Source organism: Lathyrus oleraceus, chromosome 6, assembly GCF_024323335.1.
Source record: "Lathyrus oleraceus cultivar Zhongwan6 chromosome 6, CAAS_Psat_ZW6_1.0, whole genome shotgun sequence".
Lineage (NCBI taxonomy): Eukaryota > Viridiplantae > Streptophyta > Magnoliopsida > Fabales > Fabaceae > Lathyrus > Lathyrus oleraceus.
Genome location: NC_066584.1, coordinates 319,826,416 through 319,848,584, shown reverse-complemented (window position 1 = coordinate 319,848,584; position 22,169 = coordinate 319,826,416). Strand labels below are relative to the sequence as shown.

At 36.0% G+C, this 22,169-nt stretch overlaps 3 protein-coding genes and 1 long non-coding RNA gene across 4 annotated transcripts; 3 read left to right on the top strand and 1 right to left on the bottom strand.

The window, feature by feature from the left end:
• The first annotated feature begins 3,714 nt into the window (after positions 1 to 3,714).
• Positions 3,715 to 4,827, top strand: LOC127095455 (uncharacterized). Its single transcript, XR_007792670.1, has 2 exons — positions 3,715 to 4,093; positions 4,570 to 4,827. It is a non-coding gene; the product is annotated as an uncharacterized LOC127095455 (long non-coding RNA).
• A 4,943-nt stretch (positions 4,828 to 9,770) lies between these two features.
• On the top strand, positions 9,771 to 15,896 carry LOC127098549 (zeta-carotene desaturase, chloroplastic/chromoplastic). The gene is made up of 14 exons (XM_051037164.1): positions 9,771 to 10,223; positions 10,538 to 10,662; positions 10,889 to 11,023; positions 11,129 to 11,201; positions 11,339 to 11,412; positions 11,562 to 11,666; positions 11,951 to 12,195; positions 12,277 to 12,364; positions 12,456 to 12,498; positions 12,589 to 12,745; positions 12,879 to 13,007; positions 13,342 to 13,414; positions 13,531 to 13,695; positions 15,519 to 15,896. Exons 1-14 carry the CDS (start codon positions 10,070 to 10,072, stop codon positions 15,681 to 15,683), a joined length of 1,731 nt encoding a protein of 576 aa, XP_050893121.1. The 5' UTR covers positions 9,771 to 10,069; the 3' UTR covers positions 15,684 to 15,896.
• A 448-nt stretch (positions 15,897 to 16,344) lies between these two features.
• LOC127098550 (uncharacterized) lies at positions 16,345 to 18,057 on the top strand. The gene is made up of 7 exons (XM_051037166.1): positions 16,345 to 16,845; positions 17,006 to 17,115; positions 17,261 to 17,326; positions 17,408 to 17,490; positions 17,573 to 17,619; positions 17,696 to 17,774; positions 17,862 to 18,057. Exons 1-7 carry the CDS (start codon positions 16,643 to 16,645, stop codon positions 17,949 to 17,951), a joined length of 678 nt encoding a protein of 225 aa, XP_050893123.1. The 5' UTR covers positions 16,345 to 16,642; the 3' UTR covers positions 17,952 to 18,057.
• Positions 18,017 to 18,720, bottom strand: LOC127098551 (uncharacterized). Its single transcript, XM_051037167.1, has one exon. It carries the CDS (start codon positions 18,536 to 18,538, stop codon positions 18,143 to 18,145), a length of 396 nt encoding a protein of 131 aa, XP_050893124.1. The 5' UTR covers positions 18,539 to 18,720; the 3' UTR covers positions 18,017 to 18,142.
• Positions 18,721 to 22,169: the final 3,449 nt, after the last annotated feature.

Here is a 22,169-nt window from a genome sequence, read left to right as displayed (position 1 = left end):
ATTTCTTGAATTCCTGCAACTCATGATACTCAGATTCCTTGGAAATAAAATAGTATGAATGTTATGCTATGAATGATATTATGCGTGCCACATGTAAGTTAATATACAGGTCGTGTGGGCAGGTATTCTTGGTTACTAAACAAAACCCTTTTGGTAGAATGCTAAAGGTAAGAAGTTCCCAAAGTCATCAATCAATATCTAGGAAAGTTATTGTCATGATGAAAACTCATCTGCAAATAACATCCCCAAACAAAGTTTCATCTGAGTGAGGCCTTTGTATGGTCCCAAAGAGGAAAACTCCTAGTGGGCCCATACTACACAACTCTCGAGTCCAAGGTTCTAATAAGGTTCTCAGAGTCATAGATCGAGGTTGAGAATACCGTTGTAAGGTAGTAGTACGCCCAAGGGATCTCATCTGATTGGGGCTTTCGTATTAACCTAATAAGTCTGAGACTTTTCAGGTAAATACTACATAACCACCAGATATAATGGGTTAAAAGGTCCCTAGAGTCATTGATTCAACTTGAGAATACTATCGTCGTGACGAAAAATCGTCGGGCAATAATATTTCAAGAGAATCTCCTCTAGGCGGGGTCTTCGTTTCTTCCCAACCAGGAAGACTCCTTGTGGGCACACCCACTACGCAACCACCAACTTAATCTTATGGTTTTTCTCAGACTCGGGTGGAGAGCCTATCTCACAAAGTATCACCAACCAGAGGCCCCCAAATAAGACATAGTCAATAAATCACAATATAATAATTATGACAGAATAATAATAGCAGAATAGAAAAATAACAGACAAACAATCAAGATTAACACATAATACAGAAACTAAACTAAATTAGGCTTCACTATCTTTTGCTTGGAGCTAGTCCCCAGCAGAGTCTCCATCTGTCGCATCTCGAAAAATACGATTCCTCGCGATGGTCGCGGAAAAAATTATGTTCGAACAGAGTCGCCACCGAACTTTATTTATCCCAATGAAGGGATAGGAAAATATCGATAAAACCTTTAGGAAATAGAATAATGGTCGTCGCAACCATATTCGGGTTCGGGAGTGGATTACGTAAGGGGAAGGTATTAGCACCCCTTACGTCCGTTGTACTCAACGGGAACCTTTTAGTTCTAATGTGTGTTTCGAGTGTTAATTTATGTTTGTTATCTTTGGGTTATAAAATATTGAAAATAGAAATGGATGGGAATCTCAGAAAGGGAAAGGGGAGGTTTTTTATTAGTGTGCTCGTGAAGATACAACAATCTCCTGCCTACGTATCCTTATGGTGTAATAAGGAAGTCAGAGCATTCGTAGTTCGGGTAACTACAATTGGTTGGTTTTTTTAATGAACAACTGTGTAGATCGCGTTCTAAAGGCTAAACGCTAGCTTGTCTACTCTCGGCGGAGGCTTAAGCATTAGTTTGTTGTGCGCATTAGAAAGGATTAACAGTGTTTTTTTGAAAATAGTTTTGGTCACACGAGGGTGACAAACTGGATTAATATGTTGAATATTTTGTTTGATTGGTTATGATGTTTTTGGTTGGATGACGATTACTCAGATAGTCGAGTAAGACAACTCGTATCCTAACAGTCGGGAAAAGGGAATAGAAGACTCTAGACCACTTTCTTTTTCATCCTTAATTATAGAAAGGATTTGATAATAGTCAAAGTGTTTTGAACGGATGACGAATACTCGGATAATCGAGTAAGACAACTCCTATCCTAATAGTCGGGAAAGGGAGTAGAAGACTCTAGACCACCTTCTTTTTCATCCTTAATTGTAAAAGGATTTTAATGATAATTAATGTGTTTTGACTGGATGACGAATACTCGAATAATCGAGTAAGACAACTCGTATCCTAATAATCGGGAAAGGGGATAGAAAACTCTAGACCACTTTCTTTTTCATCTAAGTGATTATAAAAATAAGCTTATGTATGGTTGATGTATTTTAGCACGAACGACATATACTTGAATGACTGAGTAAGACAACTCATATCCAAGCATTTGAGAAGAGGAATTGAAAGCTCAAAACCATCTCCTTTTTCGTATAGTTTGTTAAGAAAATGATTTGATTAAGTTGTATGTTTGGCGGAAAATGACAATTGCTCGACTGACCGAGTAAGAGAACTCGTATTCAAACAATTGAGGAGCAAAATTGAAAACTCAAAGTCAACTCCCTTTTCATTTAGCTTATTGTGAAAATATTTTGATTTAATCGGAGTTTGTAAGTTGATATAGGAACGACAATTATTTGACTAACCAAGTAAGAGAACTTGTATTCAAATAGTCGAGGAGAAAAAAATTGAAGACTCAAAGTTATCTCCCTTTCAGTTTCTTGTTATAAACGAATTTGATTTGTTTGTACTTAAATGATTTAGAAATGACGACCATTTGACTAACCGAGTAAGAAAACTCATATTCAAATAATCGAGGAGAGGAGTTGAAAACTCAAAACCATCCCCCTTTTCATTTCCAAATGAAGTGTTGTTTAGATGTGATTAAGTATTTTAATTTACCTTTTGATGTCGGATCGAGGTTTTTAAAATTTGCATTCTTGTGAATGAATTGAATTTATTTAGTGAATAATCCATCTAATCGATTAATTAAAACCGAATAGGTCTCATTGTAAGAAAGCCCAAGAGTAAACCATGTGAGGTTGATGGTGATGCTTTTACAAGCGATCGACTTACAGAGGTGTTTTGAAAATGGGCTCGACTTTGAATCGAGAAGTATGTGATTTGAAATCGGCTCGGATTATTTTAAAATCGATGAAAGCGACGTGATTTTGTCACAATTATAACATATCATTTCTTGTACACTCAAGGTTCAATATAAACAAATAGATAAAGAATAATCATGCACATACACTCCTTAAGATAAATAAACATCTAAATTATGAAGGTCATTTGTGATTCTATAGTCAATTAATTAATTGGATGTTTAACTAATTATTTTATTTTAATTAAATAATAAGTAGTAACAAAAAAAATGAATATAACCAAATAATTAAATATTAATAATGATAACAACCATATAATTATGTATTTATTTTTTAATAATAATAATAGTAATATAATTACATATTTACTATATATATAAAAAATATTAACAATGGTATAATTATAATTTTGAAAAAAATAAATAAAATAATATTAACAATAGTATAATTATAATTTCGAGAATAAAATAAAATAATATTAACAATAGTATAATTATAATTTCGAAAATAAAATAAAATAATATCAACAATAGTATAATTATAATTTCGAAAATAAAATAAAATAATATCAACAATAGTATAATTATAATTTCGAAAATAAAATAAAATAATATCAACAATAGTATAATTATAATTTCGAAAATAAAATAAAGTAATATCAACAATAGTATAATTATGATTTCGAAAATAAAATAAAATGATATTAACAATAGTATAATTTTGATTTCGAAAATAAAATAAAATGATATTAATAATAGTATGTGTTCTATTCTAAATTGTGGGGGTGTGAACAATCAGGGAACATGGGCCTAGGAGCAAAGGAAAAACCCATGAAGGGTCGGGTCAAACTTGTTGACCTATGAGGCTTCTTTTTCTGAACGGTGACAAGTGTTCTGGGTTGGTGACACTTGTCACCGCCACCTCACCAATACCAAACACGGTTAAAAAAAGAAAATAGGAAAATAAAACGTCATTTATTCAAAAGCTTTTCTCTCTCTTCATACCAAACTCAAACGAAAGGGCTCTGTATAAAGCGTCTCCTTTCACGAACCCTAAATTTCTTCTCTCTTGGAGAAGACAATCGGAGGCGGCGGCTCACGGCGGAGCCTCCGCTCTTCTCCGTCGCTTCACTCTCTCTCTTCCCTAACTCTATTTCATGAACCACTTCCCTCTTTCTCCTTCTCATAATTTCGAGCCACACGACACAAAATCATACGAAAACAAACTCAACCAAAAAATCTACAAAAAAGGGAACTCATGGAGGAAGATAGAGGTGAATCGTTTACCAAATCGGAAGTTCTGAAAATCTCCGGGTTCGATGAGATCCTCCGGATGTCGGCAACGGTTCTCTTCGGCGAGCGATTCTTCAGTGAGGTGAACTACCTTCCTTTTGCTTTTCTGTAAGTTTTTAGGGTTTTTGAGAAATTTCTTGTTGTTGTGTTCTTTATGGTTTTTGAAAGAAAACTCTGTTTGTGTTTAGGTTGTTCTTGATTTTGGGTTTTGAAGAAAAATAACTTTGATGTGTTTATGTTGTGTTTGCTGTTATGTTTAGAGTTTCTTTTGAAAAATCTCTTACTGTGATGTGTATCCTCACGTTAACCTCTCTTCTGTTATTATTATGAAGAAAGGATTAAGCCTTTAAAAACTCCTTCTTCTTTTCGATTTTCTCATCCCCAGATTATGTGGGATTTGATCTGTTCTTGTTTTAAGCTAATGTAAAAAGCGTTTTTTGGATGCTTAGGTTAACCTTATGGATAAAGCTTCAAACTGAATGATTCATTTAGTTGTTTTGCCAGCTCTCTAAGTGCTTTTGAAAAGTGCTTTTAAATTAAGCTATTTTCTCTTTGTAGGTCACAGGTTTGAAGAGACTTTGATGGAATGGAAATGTGGCTGCTCCAAGCTTCAAGACAACATGTTTTTGCGCCTAGGTCCAAAGGAGTGTTTAACCCGTCCATTGATTTTGGTCTTGGTCATTAGAATTAGGAACGTGTTTTTGCAGCAAATTCTACTTAGTCAAAAAATATAATTATTTAGTTTAATAAAAAATTTTAAAGACAAAATGTATTTGGATTATTTGAAACTTATTGAATTAAATTTTAATTATGTAATTATCTTTTAAGCTTTTCAAAATTTAACTCAATATTTATTTATGCTAATCAATTTCAACTTTTCAAAACAACAAATTTCTAACTTAAGTATAATGACTTAATTTTAAAAACAACATATTTCTAACTTAAGTAAAATGACTTAATTTTAAAAACAACATATCTCTAACTTAAGTATAATGACTTAATTTTAAAAACAACATATTTCTAACTTAAGTAAAATGACTTAATTTTAAAAACAACATATTTCTAACTTAAGTATAATGACTTATTTTTAAAAACAACAAATTTCTAATTAAGTATAATGATTTAATTTTAAAAACAACATATTTCTAACTTAAGTATAATGACTTAATTTTAAAAACAACATATTTCTAATCTTAAACACAAAAACTAAGTATAGTAATTTAATTTTAAAAAAACACAATTCTAATTTAAACACAAAAATCTAAATGTGTGACTTTTAATTAAAAAAAAAACAACACAAATCTATTTTAAATACAAAAATTTAAATATGGAACTTTTTAATTTAAAAACAACACAATTCTATTTTAAATACAAAAATCTAAACATGAGACTTTTAATTTTAAAAAAACACAATTCTATTTTAAATACAAAAATCTAAATATGGGACTTTTAATTAAAAAAAAACACATACATGTTTCTAAAAAATGCAAATTTAATTTGGGAACCCATGAAGAACTTTGAACTTGGTATAAATATTTGGGATGTGTAAATGGACTAGTAAATAGTGATCATAGAAATAATAACATGGCTCTTAATACTTACTAATAAAAAAAATAAGTTTTGGATTAGTAATGTAAAAGATTCAAACCATATTTTAGATTATGGACACATTTATGCAAATAGGCATTTGAAACAAAGAGATCTTATGGGTAAACCACAAATGGCGGGACAAAATTGGGGTATGACAATTAAGATTCAATACTCTTGTGAATGTTAAACCTAAATCTATGTCTAGAGTTTAACATCTAACGAATTATTATCCTAAATTGAGATTCGAAGAGTATTTCTCAATAACGGTTCGAATCTAGAAGTAAAACAAGTAAACAAGGATAACATCAATATCCATAAACGACTAATTCATATATAACACCATGATCATAATAAATATACACGGTACCGATGGATTACATCCAATCCCAATAAGAAAGATATTTAGCTACTCATGGCAACCTTGATTACAAATGAGAAAAAAGGAAGATGGGGTGAGCATCAATGATAATTTATCGACGCTTGATGCGTATCCAACTTGTATTCTTTAAGTTAACTATTCTCTCTGTCTCTTTCTCTCTTTTAATCTATTTCTCCCTAAAAATGTCCAAGACTCCTCAAAAGAAATATTTATGAACTATATATAGTGGCCTTGCCCTGCTGCTCTCGCCTGGTGATCCACCTTTCTTCACTTTGAAATCTTTATTAACTCAGCATCTCAAACCACCTTGTCTCGCTAGGCGAGCAAAAGGCTGGCATCAAAAGCTTCCTAGTTGCATCTTCGCCTAGCAATAATGGAACATTTTACTACTGGAAAGTTTTTGACTTGTCTCGCCTAGCTCTTACTGTTGCTTTTTTGGGTAAGCTGGCTCCCTTGAGGCTCAAATGGCGAGAAGAGTGATGTTTTTCTTTTGTTTCTCCACACCCGAGCCTCGTTGTTGGCTTGCTGGGAGAGCTCTCGCCTTGGCCTCGCTAGATGCTCGCTTGACAAACATGCATGAACTCTTCTATTTTGCTTTGTTTCTCCATCTTGGTTAAGTGTGGAAATTTATGCACAATAACAAAGAGATCAAGAGGCACCACACATGTATGTATCAAACTTAATTTTATGCAATATTTGGGAAATCAATGTTAGAAACTGTTAGCTTGAGCCAATAAGTTCCAAGTTTTAATTTGGTTAAATACTATGTTTTGGCACTTAGCAGGATCCCACTTAGGGATCCAACATTTTGATTGCCTCGATGGGCGACAAGGATCCTACTTAAGGATACAATATTTTGATCTCCTCAAAGGACAATAAAGATCCTACTTAGGAATCCATCATTTTGATCGCCTAAAAGGGTGAAAAGGATCCTACTTAGGTATCCATCATTTTGATCACCTCATAGGGCGACAAGGATCCTACTTAAGGTTCCAACGTTTTATCGCGTCATATGGAAATCTTCTCTCGAGCGTTTAGGTTTCCTACAAGGAAGGGAATAACTAGCAAACACAAATTCTCTAAGATAATAAAGTGAGGGTCCTCATTAAAAATTCTCGCCCTATAAAAAGCGTAAAGGGAAAAAAGTGCACCCCACAAAATAACTTGTCCTTACAATCGCTAGAGATGTAACATTCACCTATAAAAATCAACAATAAAATAGCTAAAGAATAGTAAAGAAAAACAAATAAACGATAACATTGCAGGTGGCTCCAGAAGAAACTTCTTCTAAGTATTGAATCTCCATCCTCTTTACTGGTTAAAGGGGGGAGACTACTTTCCCTTACAGGTTTCTCTTGGCAGTTTTATTACTAAGCCCATTTCCCCAGATTTAACGCTTAAAAAGACTATCTTCAACTTGAGGCTATCTACGTAACATTTTCTGACGATCTCCTGATTTCCTTGGATAACCCTCACTCACCCACCGGATAGCGAATACTTCACTCATAAATACAAAGTGGACAAAACGGTGTCCGACTAGTTAAAAGTTAGTCGCCCAATAATCATATTGTAGGAAGAAGGGGTATCGATAACCAAGTACCTGACTTTTATTTCTTTGGTTTGGTCATATTCTCCAAAAGTGGTCTTCAGCATGATGTAATATTTTACTTGTACCCGCTCCCCAGAGAATCTAATCAGCGAACCTTTAAAGGGTTTTAAGGTATTTAGATATAGGCAGAGTCTTTTAAATGCCTCCCAATATATAATGTCTATTGAACTTCCTTGGTCTACAAGAACTCTTTTGATCTCCCATTCATCGCATCTAACGGTAATGACCATGGGGTCATCATTGTGAGGGTGGATGTCAGCTGCATCGTTCTCAGAGAAGGCGATCATGGCTTCTGGCGCCTTCAGATTGATAACACCTTCGATATTGAGGGGATTTCCTATATTCAAACTTTGGTGAGCGTACCTTCTATGGATATAATTAGTCTTCCTGCCTCCGGTGAACCTTTCCACTATGGTATTGAACGTGTGGTACACAACTTTGCTACCCTCGCCCTAGGATGTCTCATTTGCTTTGTTGGGCTTGAGGCTTCTCGTGTCATGTTGTCCCTACGAGTTGGACTTATCTGACCCATGAGAAGAGTCACCCTTCACATATTTCTTGAGGTGTCCCTTCTGGATCAACCTCTCGATTTGTTTCTTGAGTTGGTAAATATCTTCATTGTCATGTCCGTTGACTCTATGGAACTCGCACCATCATCTTGGTTTAAGATCCATTACATTCGTCTTTTGAGTTGGAGCCGTGGCAATGTTATGCATGTGAAGAACCTCGCGCCAAATTTGGTCACGACGAGTATTTAAAGGTGTTCTCTTGAACGCAGTTTTATCTTTGATGGGAGAGGTATAATTACTCTTCCTCTGGTGGTGTGAACCTTCAACGTTGGGAACATGCTCTTTGACATCTCACGTCTTCTTCTGAACGTTTCACTCTTCGCCCTTTATGTAGTATTCTGATCTAATGACCACTTCTGCCAACGAAAGTACTGGTTTACGAGCGACAAACTCTTAGAAGTGTTCCGCCTTAAGTCCATTTTGGAACACCCCCACAAACATTTCTTGGTTTGGGGGAACGATCCTGATGGTGGCTTCATTAAACCAGGCAAGATAGTCCCTCAGGGACTCTGATAAACCTTGTCGTATATTGAACATGCTAGTGGTGGACATCTTTCTATGACGGTTAACGGTAAACTGATGCACAAGTTTCTTTACCAGCTCTTGATAGCTGGCGATGAAGGCACGTGGTAGAACCATATACCATCGAAGGACGACGTTCCTGAAGGTGCTAAACAATAGTTTGCACTTTAGGGAGTGGCTAGGGTATCCAACACCTCCATTTCTTCTAGGGGATTGGATTCTTGTTGACGCTGTATGATGTTGTGGACACTGTATTCTAATATCTAGTTCTAACGACGTGATTCATCCATGGCAGTGCGCATCTCCGCTAGGGCCGTTGGCTTCACCGCTACCACTGGTATCCTCTGACGTAAGGGATGAAGCCATCCTGTTAACCTTGACTGCGAAAGGATAGGTATAAGAGTGGAGGATGACAATGGGTATGTTGTTTGTGATGAAGAAGGTTTAACCCAAGTTAGTTTTACTAGGGCCCGACAATGGGCGTCAATGTACTGGTAAAAAAATGCAGATGTGCATGTTACCCCTACAAAGGCAGGAGAACTTAGAGGTCTTAGTAGGTATATTATGATGTATGATGATTAAAATTTGCCCACAGCGACGAGAAGCTCTGTGTGGTGGTGTTTATGGTTTGAAGGACCTGCTCATGTGAGGTTATTTATATAAGCTTGATGCTTTTAGGGTAAAAATATGTAAGGTGTGATATGTATGAGTTAAGATCTGTCCTTCCTCCCATTAGATGGGAAGTATTTATAGAGGACTTTTGAACCTAGGATTTAGGAGACCCTTAGAGATAGCAAGAGAGATTTTTGACTACCTATTTATCCGAGAGTCGTTGTACGACTCATTTTCACATAACTAATAAGAGATTACAGTACTAGACACATCATCTATCTCAAGGACGAACCCCTCACATTCCGTGATGTCGCCTGAGCGACATCACTATATGCAGAGACTCCGAAAGACCTTAGCGACATCACTCTATGCAGAGACACCGGAAGACCTTCACAAATATAATAGTACCTTTCATTTCTCTATATAATAAGTGGATATTTTTAAAAAGCAATAATAAAGTGCGAAAGTGGATGTGTCCGCAGCTGTATTATTTGTTGTTTGATTATGCATCGCTAATGCCGGAGGAAGTGGCATCTCCATTTTCCATAAACTCATAAAAATAACACATAGTACCAAGTAATCGATGTATATGGATTACTTTACTACTACCACTCACAAGTTGTAACCCTCTCAACTAACTACCAGACAAATTCACCAATCTCAGCATCAACGTACCTAGATTCCCTTCTCTTCATGCTCTTTCTATTCTACTTATAACACAACTACCATTTTTTCCTCTTTCCTTTTTCCTACTATCTCACTTTCCATTTCTCAATCATGGCTTCTTTGTTTCACTGTCCCGCAACTCGATTAGGAGATTCTTCTGGCTTCTTTCTTCCCACCCGTAGTACCCGTTTCTTAAAGATTCATACCCGTAAGCCTCATCTTCGTTGCTCTTTGGATTCTAATGTTTCCGACATGAGTATCAATGGTTAGTATTCTTTACTTTTACTTTACTGTTACTGCTTTATATATCTGCTGGAATTTTCCCCAACTTATGTGTTTTCAAATTCAATTTTCTGATGCTTTAGATTAAAAGGTAATTCTATAATACTGCAAATACAATATGAATGTTTGTTAACCTAATTTTGATATGAGTTGTTGTTAATGAATGTTCTTGCTGGATGAGAACTTGTTTGTGGGATTATGTATGTGATTGTAGATGTTAATATTTGACAATTCTATGTAACATTTCCTAAGATGAAAATTTGACAAAATAAATGTTTTTTTACTTTCACTTGCCAGCGCCAAAAGGATTGTTTCCTCCAGAGCCTGAACATTATCGAGGACCGAAGCTGAAAGTTGCTATCATTGGAGCTGGGCTTGCAGGCATGTCAACTGCCGTGGAACTTTTGGATCAAGGCCATGAGGTTTTGCTTCTTTTTGAATCTCGATGGCCTATGGCCTACTTATATCATAATATTTTGAAATCGGATGTTGTTATTGTGCATATACATTGAAGTTTGTCTTTTGAAGCAAAGTGAAGTGTGAATGTTTTATGTGTTTTCTTGTGTAAACATGGTGTTAAATGAGTTGAGATATATGGCTAGTGTATTGTGTTTATCATCTTTTCGTTTTTAAAATCGTTTTATTCAGGTGGATATATATGAGTCGAGATCTTTTATTGGTGGAAAAGTTGGTTCTTTTGTTGATAAACGTGGAAATCATATTGAAATGGGATTGCATGTTTTCTTTGGTTGTTACAACAATCTTTTCCGACTAATGAAAAAGGTAAACAATCTTTAGATGCAATCCAAATTAAGTTACTTGTTTTATCCGTTTTTTGTCATATAAATTCATAATTGAATTACTTTTTCTTCATAATGTTGGGGCTAGGTGGGTGCAGATAATAATCTACTTGTGAAGGATCACACTCACACTTTTGTAAACAAAGGGGGTCAAATTGGAGGTATGTTATAAGCTGCTAATTGTAATACCTCTTGTTTCATTTTTTTCTTGTTTATTTTTCCTATCCGTGAGAATGTCACTTTTATGAATAGACTATAGTTTATAATGAAGTGTTCTTAACTTAGTTTTACAGTGCAGAACTAGATTTTCGGTTCCCGGTTGGGGCTCCATTACACGGGATAAGAGCATTTTTGACCACAAATCAGCTTAACGTAAGTGCGTTGTGTATTCTATTACCATCCTGTTCTGATTGCGTGACTGGATCAAGAGTATTATGCGGAAAAAAGAAAACTATAGTTGTGCGTTTTTGCCTCCTTGGGGCTCTCACTGCATCTAACTTTACATATTGTTCATCTACCAGACTTATGATAAGGCTAGAAATGCTGTGGCTCTTGCACTGAGTCCAGTTGTCCGAGCTCTTGTTGATCCAGATGGTGCATTGAGGGACATAAGGAATTTGGATAGTGTAAGAAGATGCTATTTTCTTGTTATTTTTTGGTCCCTTTCCAAATAATATTTCCTGATTATTTGTCTCCTTAGCTTTATATTTGGACGGCTTCTACATTTTCCCATTGCACATGTGCATGCCCATCCACACAATCACACACACACTTGCACTCACATACAAAGGAGACTGTGGAAAGATATCGTTTGCGGCCTTGTCTGTACAGCAAATCTAAGTCTATTGTTTCACTTTGTACCGTGTTTGTCGATCTTCTGTTCTTTTAACTATAACTGCATTTCTTCCAGATTAGCTTTTCAGACTGGTTTATGTCTAAGGGTGGCACGCGCACGAGTATTCAAAAAATGTGGGATCCAGTTGCCTATGCCCTTGGGTTTATTGACTGTGATAATATCAGCGCCCGATGCATGCTCACCATATTTGCATTGTTTGCCACAAAGACCGAGGCTTCCCTTTTGCGAATGCTGAAGGGTTCACCAGATGTTTATTTGAGTGGACCTATCCAGAAGTACATCACAGATAGAGGGGGAAGGTATCCAGACAAAAGATTATTTCCATCATCGTAAATATCCAAATTTCTCCCTATGTAGAATCTCATTCATTGCTGGAACAGGTTCCATCTTAGGTGGGGATGCAGAGAAATCCTTTATGATAAATCTGCTGATGGGAGCACTTATGTTACAGGACTTTCCATGTCAAAGGTGATGCGCTTTATCTGTTCTATTTAAAATCATTACATGCTCGGCTAGATTTCAAATAACATTCCAAAAATCTTAATATTTGTTTATTCAGGCTACTGATAAGAAAATTGTGGAAGCTGATGCTTATGTTGCTGGTTAGTAGTTTACTTGCCTTGGTTTTTGTATTGATCTCATATTACCGCAACAATCTACAATGCCTTAACCAACCATTGACTTGATATCAGCCTGTGATGTCCCTGGAATTAAAAGATTAATCCCACCAGAGTGGAGGGAAAAGGAGTTGTTCAATAACATATACGAACTTGTTGGAGTTCCTGTGGTCACAGTGCAACTCAGATACAATGGTTGGGTTACAGAATTGCAGGATCTAGAACTGTCAAGGTAATTCTCGAAATTTTTGGCTTCATATAGAAACTATGATATTAGTATTTTGTTTCAAGATCAAGCGATGATAAAATTCCTTTCATCACTAGTTGGTACATTTCCTTATGAACCCTTACATTCTGGATGGCAGGCAACTGAGGAAAGCTACTGGGTTAGATAACCTTCTCTATACTCCGGATGCAGATTTTTCTTGCTTTGCAGACCTTGCACTTGCGTCTCCTGAAGACTATTACATTGAGGGACAAGGATCGTTGCTCCAGTAAGTGATGTTTATGTTGAGTTGTTTGAGAATTAATTTCAAGAGACTTTTGTGCGTTTCTTTAGGGTTTCACACTAGTATACTGATATTTATATACATGGAAAACAACAGGACTTATAATTACGATGATTAGACTATTTTCTACAATCATAATAACTACATTAATCATTTCCAACAATTTACCATCTCAAGGTTTAGTAATGCTAGTTTGGATAAACTTTTTCTTAGAGGAAAAAGAAAATTGAAATGATCTTCAATGGCCAATATATGTTCATATAACGTTTAATTTTTTGTTGACCCTCTAAGTATGTAACTTCATTTATCCATCTGTCAGATGTGTTCTGACGCCCGGAGATCCATACATGCCCTTGCCAAATGAAGAAATTATTTCAAGAGTAGCAAAACAGGTAGTTTAAAAATTGTGCGGTATTTGTTATGGTTTTGTTTTAATGATCTTTTCATTATTGTTTTAGTAATGGCACGAAAAATGTGCATCTTAAATTGAATTTAAAATTGTTATCAGGTCATATCACTGTTCCCATCATCTCAAGGTTTAGAAGTGACTTGGTCATCTGTTGTTAAAATTGGCCAATCTCTGTATCGTGAGGGACCTGGCAAAGATCCATTTAGACCTGACCAAAAGACTCCAGTGAAGAATTTCTTTCTTTCTGGCTCTTACACAAAACAGGTAAGCTCAAAATATCCTGCACCCTCTTGACTAACATTATACTCGTGCTTGTCTTATCCATACCTTCAAGTTTGCAGGTACTGATATTTTTTGTGGATGAAACATATGAGATCCTTTAGAGGATCAGTTGATATTTAAATTCTTGCGTAGGTGCCTCTTTGGGCTTCAAGTATGAATGAGAAGATTTTATAAAGTGATTTTTTTTTTACTCTAACAAGAACTAGCACATAACACATCAAAGAGTTAGCACTGAAATGTATGTCTTTTGCCGACGATATAGTCCTAATTGGAGAGTCAAAAGATGATTTAAATGAGATATTGGAGATTTAGAGACAACCTTAGAAACACATGACTTTCACCTAAATAGAAGTAAGACGCAATATATGGAATGCAACTTTAGCAAAAGGAGAAGTGTTTGTAATCTAGAGGTAAAAGTTGGCGACAATATTATCCCACAAGTAATGTGGTTTTAAATAATATCTTAGGTGCGTAATACAAAACGATGGAGAAATAAAAGAGGATGTAAACCATCAAATTCGAGTTGGATGACTAAAATGGAGGAGGGTCTCGGGAGTTATATGTGACACATAAGTACCGCTTAAGTTGAAGGCAAATTATTACCGGACAACGATATGACCTGTGATGTTATACAAGACAAAATGTCGGACGGTTAAGAATCAACACGATAATAAAGTAGCAGAAATGATGATGTTGTGTTGGATGTGTGGTAAGACCAGACGGAATAAGATTAGAAATGATAATATTAGAGAGTGTTTGGGTAACACTTATTGTTGAATAGATGGTGAAAAATAGGTTTAGGTGGTTTGGGCATGTAGAGAGAAGATCTGTAGATTAAATGGAACAGAGTCAAACAATTAAAGGTAGAGGAAGGCCTAGAGTCAAACAACTAGAGGTAGAGGAAGACTTAGAAGAGAAACTATAAAAAAATATCTCGAGATTAACAAGTTGGATAGAAACATGATTTTAGATAGAATATTATGCCGGAATTATGTCCATTTAGCCAATCTCACATAGTGGGATAAAACTTAGTTCTTGTTGTAATAAGAAATTCCTGCCTGCTGCTGCATTTGATTGAATGAAGGATCAATTGTTAGTAGTGTCATCTTATATGAAATACCTCGATATGATGGAAGGTTGTATGATGTTTTATTTTACTCATAATAGTTTACTGGTATATGGGCATGTAGAGAGAAGATTTGTAAATTCTGTAGTGAGGAGAATAGACCAGATAGAGAGAAGACAAACAATTCGAGGAATAGGAAAACCTAGATAGACTATAAGAGAAGTTATTAAGTAAGATCTCAAAATTAATAATTTGGATAGAAGCATGGACCTTGATAGAACATTACGACAAAAGTTGATCCATATAGTCGATCCCACCTAGTGGGATAAAACTTAGTTGTTGGTGAGTTTACTGACATATGGAAAAAAAAAGAATAAAGAAATATAGCATGCACCTTTCTTTAATAAAGGTCGTGTTTTACTAGGTATTTTTTTTGTGCCATGCCTGTCTTTATCTTAAAACAAACTTAACTAATATTCCACTTCCTACTGGGAATAGAACTTGCTCCAACTTTCAAATGAATTTCACCTTTTCTTTTGGCAGCGTTCAGCCTTTTTATGCACTAAATTTACTTTCTAATTGATGCCAGTATTTTGAGGAACTCTTACAATGTGTTTGTCCTGCAATTGCAACATGTTTTCACCAGTGTCACAGCAGTCTTTATATATTTAAGTTTCACCGATATTGCTAACTTTATTGATTTTATCTAGTTGCATGCTGAAATATTTAGTCTCTTCAGGATTACATAGACAGCATGGAAGGCGCAACCTTATCCGGCAGGCAAACCTCAGCTTATATCTGTGATGCGGGGGAAGAATTGGTGGCATTGCGGAAGGAGCTTGTTGCACAGTCTAAAGACGACATTAAATATACAAACACTAAAGATGAATTGAGTTTAGTATGAGAGAAATATTCAGATAAGCTAGTCACGTTATATGAAGAAAGCTTGTTTTCTATGCATGTAATATTTTATGTTGTATATTTAATCAAAAAGCAATTACAAGATTGTTAGTATTGCAGCAAGAAGTGCTGTTTATACTTGTGAATTATGGTGTTTATAAATTGTGATTCGTACTCAGTGGTAGACATTCTTAATAATGAAGTAATGTTGGAGGAACTGATCAGTGTACAAGCGGATTCATTTAGAGTAAATAATAAATTGTCTCTATAAACTCTCTTTTTACAATGTCTCTTTAAACTTATAATAAAGATATCACTTTCAAGCTTTTCCATGTAGAGTAATTTTGTTAAAGTAGATCGATGAAGGTTCCAAAACTTCAATTGAAGGATAAAATGAATATGAAGTTTTAAGCAAATAGAAAATCATGTATACCATATGCCAAGGTTGGACTAGGTAATGCTCAAGCTAACTCCAATTTGTTCTCTACCAAAGTTTTAACTAACAAATTATTGTCACTTCTAGCCAAATCAAGGTTAAGGTAAAATATGCATCGCATTAGTAGAAGGATATTCAAATACTAAGAAATATTTCATCGAAAAACCAGACATTCACTGTAGGCAAGTTATCTTTATATTTTCATTAACTATCTTAAGTTAGTTGTGTTGGCTTTTATTTGTGCTAATATTTGGTGTTGGGCTTAACTCTCCAAATAAAATGGGCTAACGTGAAAGAGTTATGAGTTTATTGGCCAAACACATTCTGATTCATCCGCAAGGAAGGACACATGTAGAGAGAGCCATAGCCACACATAATTATTCAGTCATGTTAGAAGATGAATGATCAAAAAGGGAAAACGTATGGTGAACTGATAAGAAATCAAACCAAGGAAACACAAACTTCCTTTGCAAACCACTATCTATCCTAAGTAAACATATGAATGAGTGATAAAGAAGTCGCATGAAATGGCGAAAATATGCTGGTTCAACCGAGCACCCCCTGCGCCACCCTTGCAGTTCCACTCCCAGGTACTAAATAGTATTAGTAGCAGAAAGATTTGTGCAATTTATAATATGTCAAGAGAAAAAGGCAAAACCCCTCAGGTACTGAAGATCGCTGTCAGTGGAGTCACTGAGCTTCTCAGGCTTTTCTCTCCTCAACAAACAAGGTATCTATGCCATTTATGTAGCATGTGTTTGTGTCTGTGTATTATGTCTCGTTCACTTTTATTTTCTAAAATTATTATCGTGTGTCTGGTGTCTGTCTAAGTGTTCAATTTTCTAGCTAACTGCGTTGAACAAGTCCTACTCCTATTTATTAATATGCAGCATATTGAGCGGCAATATTGAGAAACAGAACAATGAATTCACAGTTTCAAGTGTTGACGATGTTCTAATTATCATCAAGTCTGATTATGACAACGCATATTTCGTCACGGGTACCTTTTTTTTATTTAATTTCCCTCAACAAATATTTTGTTGCAAAATTGCTCTTATTCCCTAATTTAGCCTTAGTTTTAAATTCTGCATTGGCTTCTTTTCTGGTATGTTATCTAAAAGTGTCTCAGTTTGTTTGACATATAGGGAACTTCACTTCTTCAATTTATGCAGAAAACTGTATCTTTGAAGATCCAACTATTAAATTTAGTGGTAAGAATCATAGTTTTGCTATCATCAACTTAATTAATCATTACTAAAAGTTACATATGCTGTCATGCTCTCTTCATACAGGTAGGGATTTATACGCGCGAAACTTGAAATTGCTTGTTCCCTTCTTCGACCATGCCTCAATAAGACTACTAAAGATTAAAAAGGTAGATATTCTCTGTAAATTAACATTTTTTACTTCAAAGGAACAGCGTCGTGCTTCACTCACGATATACATTCATAATGCAGGATGTTAAATCTGACACAAATTTTCTGCGCGCGTCTTGGAAACTGAGGTGCTTAACTTGTTCATTAAGCATGCTAATTTAACATGCGAATTTATCACCATATAATCCTCAATCTGATATGCAGGACCAATTTAAAGCTTCCGTGGAGGCCTCTGATTGCTATCGATGGAAGCACTTGTTATGAATTGGATGATGATTTCAAAGTCAGAATCAAAATCAGTTCATGCCTTTCTGCCATTTATATACCTTTCCACTCATTAACTAATGGTTGCAACTTTTTTGTTTGACAGATCATTAGGCACGTCGAGAGTTGGAATGTTTCCGCACTCGAAGCAGTTTTGCAGATTTTCACTTTCAAGTTTGAAAAATCGGGCGGTTAATACTTTAATGTCATGAAGTTTCACACTCATAACAAACTCTTTGTTGGCGCTTGCATTCATACAAATTAAGGAAAGATTTATAATAAAAGAGTTTTATTAAAATGTATTTTACAGCCACAAAGACAAATCAAAACGTACAAGACATAAGACAAATCAATTAAGACATCAATGTTAAACAAAAGACATACTAATCATGATTGTGTCGCCAATTCTCTTTGAACAGCCTTCATCAGCAAGCTATCTTTATCAAGAGCAACAATAATAGGAGAACCACCGATTCCACGGGCAACCGCGTTCATAATCTCCGTCATTAACTTCTTAAACTCGTTTAAATCGAGAGATCCGTTTTCATCTTCGTCGAATCTCGTGAATATTAATTCCAACATCCTATCAACCTCTTCTTGTGGATGTGAATATGAACCTAATGGCATAAACATTCCGAATCCGCCACGAACTTGGTCTCGCGAGAGGCTACCACCGCCGTTGGTGTCGATCATGGCAAACCATTCGTTCACAAAAGTGTCGAAGTTTGTTGCGTCGTTAACGAATTCTGTCACGGTGTAGCTGTTCATAACTGCTATATTCATATTGAATGTTGTGGAATAAATATCTATAATAACAGCAATTCAATTTACGTTGGAATATGGTTGTTGATGTTTGAGGATGTGTGTTTTGTAGATGTATGTATAACGTAATGGTTGCCCTGTGTTCACGTTTCTGACTTTCCGATGGTTGATTAGCCTTTATTTTAGAGTATTATTATATTATATGAGCATGAAATGCATCATGTAATAAATGTATTTTTGTGACAAAATCGTGTAATGTTGAATATAGACAAACACACACAACCGTTGGCCTTTGCTTAAGAGAGTGAATAATCAATAAAAAATAATATAATATCTATAAAATAGAAATAATCAAGTAAATCTCTTTTGAGAAATAATTAGATTGGAGAAATAAGTATATAGAATTTTTTTTTAAAATAAAAAATTACATGTTCTTAGCGAGTCCTCAGAATCCAACTCACATAAACTTTTCGTGACGAAAAAGAAATAGAACAAAATGTGAATTTCTTGCAATGTGATATGATCAAGGCTAAAGTTTTTACCGTGATGATGTTTTACTAGCAACGTTGTCATAGAGAAGACTTAGAACATGTAGGATTATGAATAGCTTAGTCTTCGGAGGTATTATGGTGTTTGAAAGTTAATTGGATTTTTGGGTGGGTTTTATCCAGGTGGACTATTTTGCATGAAGCCTCTGATCATATTGGGGTATTGGGGTATCTTTTTTGTTTTACGCTACTAGGCCTTCAAAAGGTGATTGGGTAACCCTAGATGGTATGGTAAGAAATACCCCTTATTTGTTCAGACCAATGAAAAGTGAGGGGTCTCATCTGTCCAAGTGAGGGGACGAGAGGGCTCTTGTGTTGTTGTGGGGGCATATGACGCCCCTCACTTTCCATTGGTCTGAACAAATAAGCCTGTGGCAATTGCGAGGTACAATAATAAGTACCTGATCAGTCACCAATTCTCCTTGTTTTCTGACACTCATTCGACACCTTTGTAAGAAATCGGTAACACATTAGTCACTTATTTTATTATTTTGTTGCGTTATTTATATGTTTGATATTGTAGTCTCTATTTATGGAGCATGTATTATATGCATCATCATACTCCATTTTATGGCCTTTGTGGTAGTTCTTTTGATTTCAGGTATAAACAAGTGCACCAGAGGGATAGACAGGCAAAGCAGGCATTCCGGACTCGACAGAAGAAGAAAAATGGACCTACAGTAGCCCTGACACGGTCACCCGTGTTGGCCAACACGGACCATGTCAGGAGAGAAGGTGGAGAAATGGAAAACAGGGAGCTGACACGGCCCGTGTCAGTCTCCCTGAAGGGGCGTGTCACAACATATTTGTGCCCAGAAGCCAACACGGCCAGGCGTGTTGTCTGACACGGCCAGTGTTGGCTTGGGCACTTGAATTTCCAAATTTTTGCTGTTTTTGGCACGGCTTATCCCGGAGGGCATTATGGACTTTTACGCAAGGAAATTTGTCATGAGGAATTATTTACAGTGGATTTGAATTGGAAGGAAGGGACTTTTTACACGATAAAAAATTGGAAACGATCAAGATTGAAGAGAGGACAAGAAGCGATGAACGGGGATCCTTCAAGAGAGGAAACAATTGAAGATCAACGGAATTCCGACCTTTTTGTAATGTCTCAATTTTACTTTGTATCTGATTTGAATAATATGATAGGCTAAACCCCCCAATGCTAGGGGTGTCCCTGAATTGATCATGTAATGACTCCGATGTTTGTTTTTCCTTAATATATCTTATTTGATTTCAATTTCACTGTATGATTTGCGTAATGCTTTCTTTTTGACAAAAATTAAGATTGATGTATGGTTAACGATTAGCAGGACTGCAATGGTTAAGGTTTTCATACAGTGAAACCGTAGTAGAGATCACCTAGGACTAGGGATACCCTATGGTTACCGAATTAATCTTGTTAATTTAAAATGCTTGGTTTCATCATAATCACCTAAGGACTTAGAGGTTAGATTGAATACCAAAGTTTTCCCTCCGAGGACTTAGGGGGAAATAATCTTAAGATCTAGTAATTGAAATAATATTCAGTGTTAAGGAGATATACACTCAAGGGGTCATTACAGGAGATATTTACACACTTACCTTGGCATATCATATTAACTTGTGAAAATATTTATTTGTTATATTTTTCCTTACAGTGAATTTTTCAAAACCATAACTATAACTTTTGTTCAATTGAGTGACTATTTACGTTTATATTGCTGCACAATCCTCGAGATCGATCTTTGGGAAACTTCCCTATTATTACTACATCGGCGAAAATAGTACACTTGCTATTTTTCCGATCAGTACCTTACACCCAGAGAAGCAAAGATAGTTCGCCTCATAGGGAAGTTTGAGGTTATTAGTTCTTGCACAGTGATTGAGCCGTGGCAAGAGGATGTTGTCTCCCTCGATGAATACTTGAGTAAGTTTTGAAAACCTTGGTGCTTTTTATGGGTATCCTCAAGTAGTGTGTTACCCTCATGTATTGTCTTGTAGGTCAGATGACAAACATTACCTTATAGGAGTGGAGGAAGAGGTGGGACAAAAACCAAGCCTCACATGGGGAAACTGGTATCCCCCATAGTAATCCTGAGGGCTTCATTGTCAAAGGGAAAAAGAGGCAAGTCGAATAATAACTTCTTGACTCGCCCAATACTAAGGCGTAGAAATAGAAAAAAAGGGTTCTTTGGTGGCTGCTGGGGGATGAGTTGTCCCGCCCATCTCAGGGGAGGTGGGCGCCCAAAGATTCCATGATGGCGAGGCTCTGTCACCCAAATCCTCTATGGAGTGACTCTAGTTTTGTTTCATCCATTTTATTGGCTCTTATATCTCATTCCCTGAGAAGTTCCCTAACGACTATAAGGCTCTCAAAGCTAAGTTGCCCTCATCACTTATTGACATGAAGGAGAACCTCTTATTAAGGGCGCTAATGTTGGAGTGTGTTAACCGAGAAAGGCGAGACTCAGTCGAAAAAGAGTTAAGGGTGAAGCTCAAGAAGTACAATGATGGTTACTCCCAAATCCAGAAAGTGCTTGAAACCTTGCAAAAGGAAAATGAATATTGGGCGAACAAGCTAGACACTGCAGAGACCAAAGCCAATAAAAGTGCTACCAAAGAGGACTCTCAGGGGACATCTTTGGAGGACGCCCTCCGCTCCAACAAGAAATTATAGGGCAAGGTGTCAGAGCTCAAGGATGACTTTGTGGAGGTTTCTGGTACTTATTTTGAGCGTGTGAAGAAACATGTGTCCTTCTTCTATCCCAAATTGGATCTAGGCATGTCAGGTGTTTTTAAAGTCATCCACGATGGCTAGTTTGTGGATGATGAAGAGGCATCCCTGCTAGAGCACGAAGGAACCTCCAGGTGGTACGCATTCAAGATGGTTCCAATGATGATGTGGCGATGAGAGAAGGTGATCCAATAATTTCTTTCCAGGAGTAGGTATACATGGAGGAAGCAACCTTGGATGATGGCCAATAAGTGGGTTTCCTATCTTTTGTTGCATTGGTCCTTCATGGATTTTATTATTTTCTTGCCCTTGCGATGATTTTTGTAAAAATTTAAACTATTCTGTTCCTTTGGGTGTTTTTCGTATTAACTTCCTTGCTATTGTT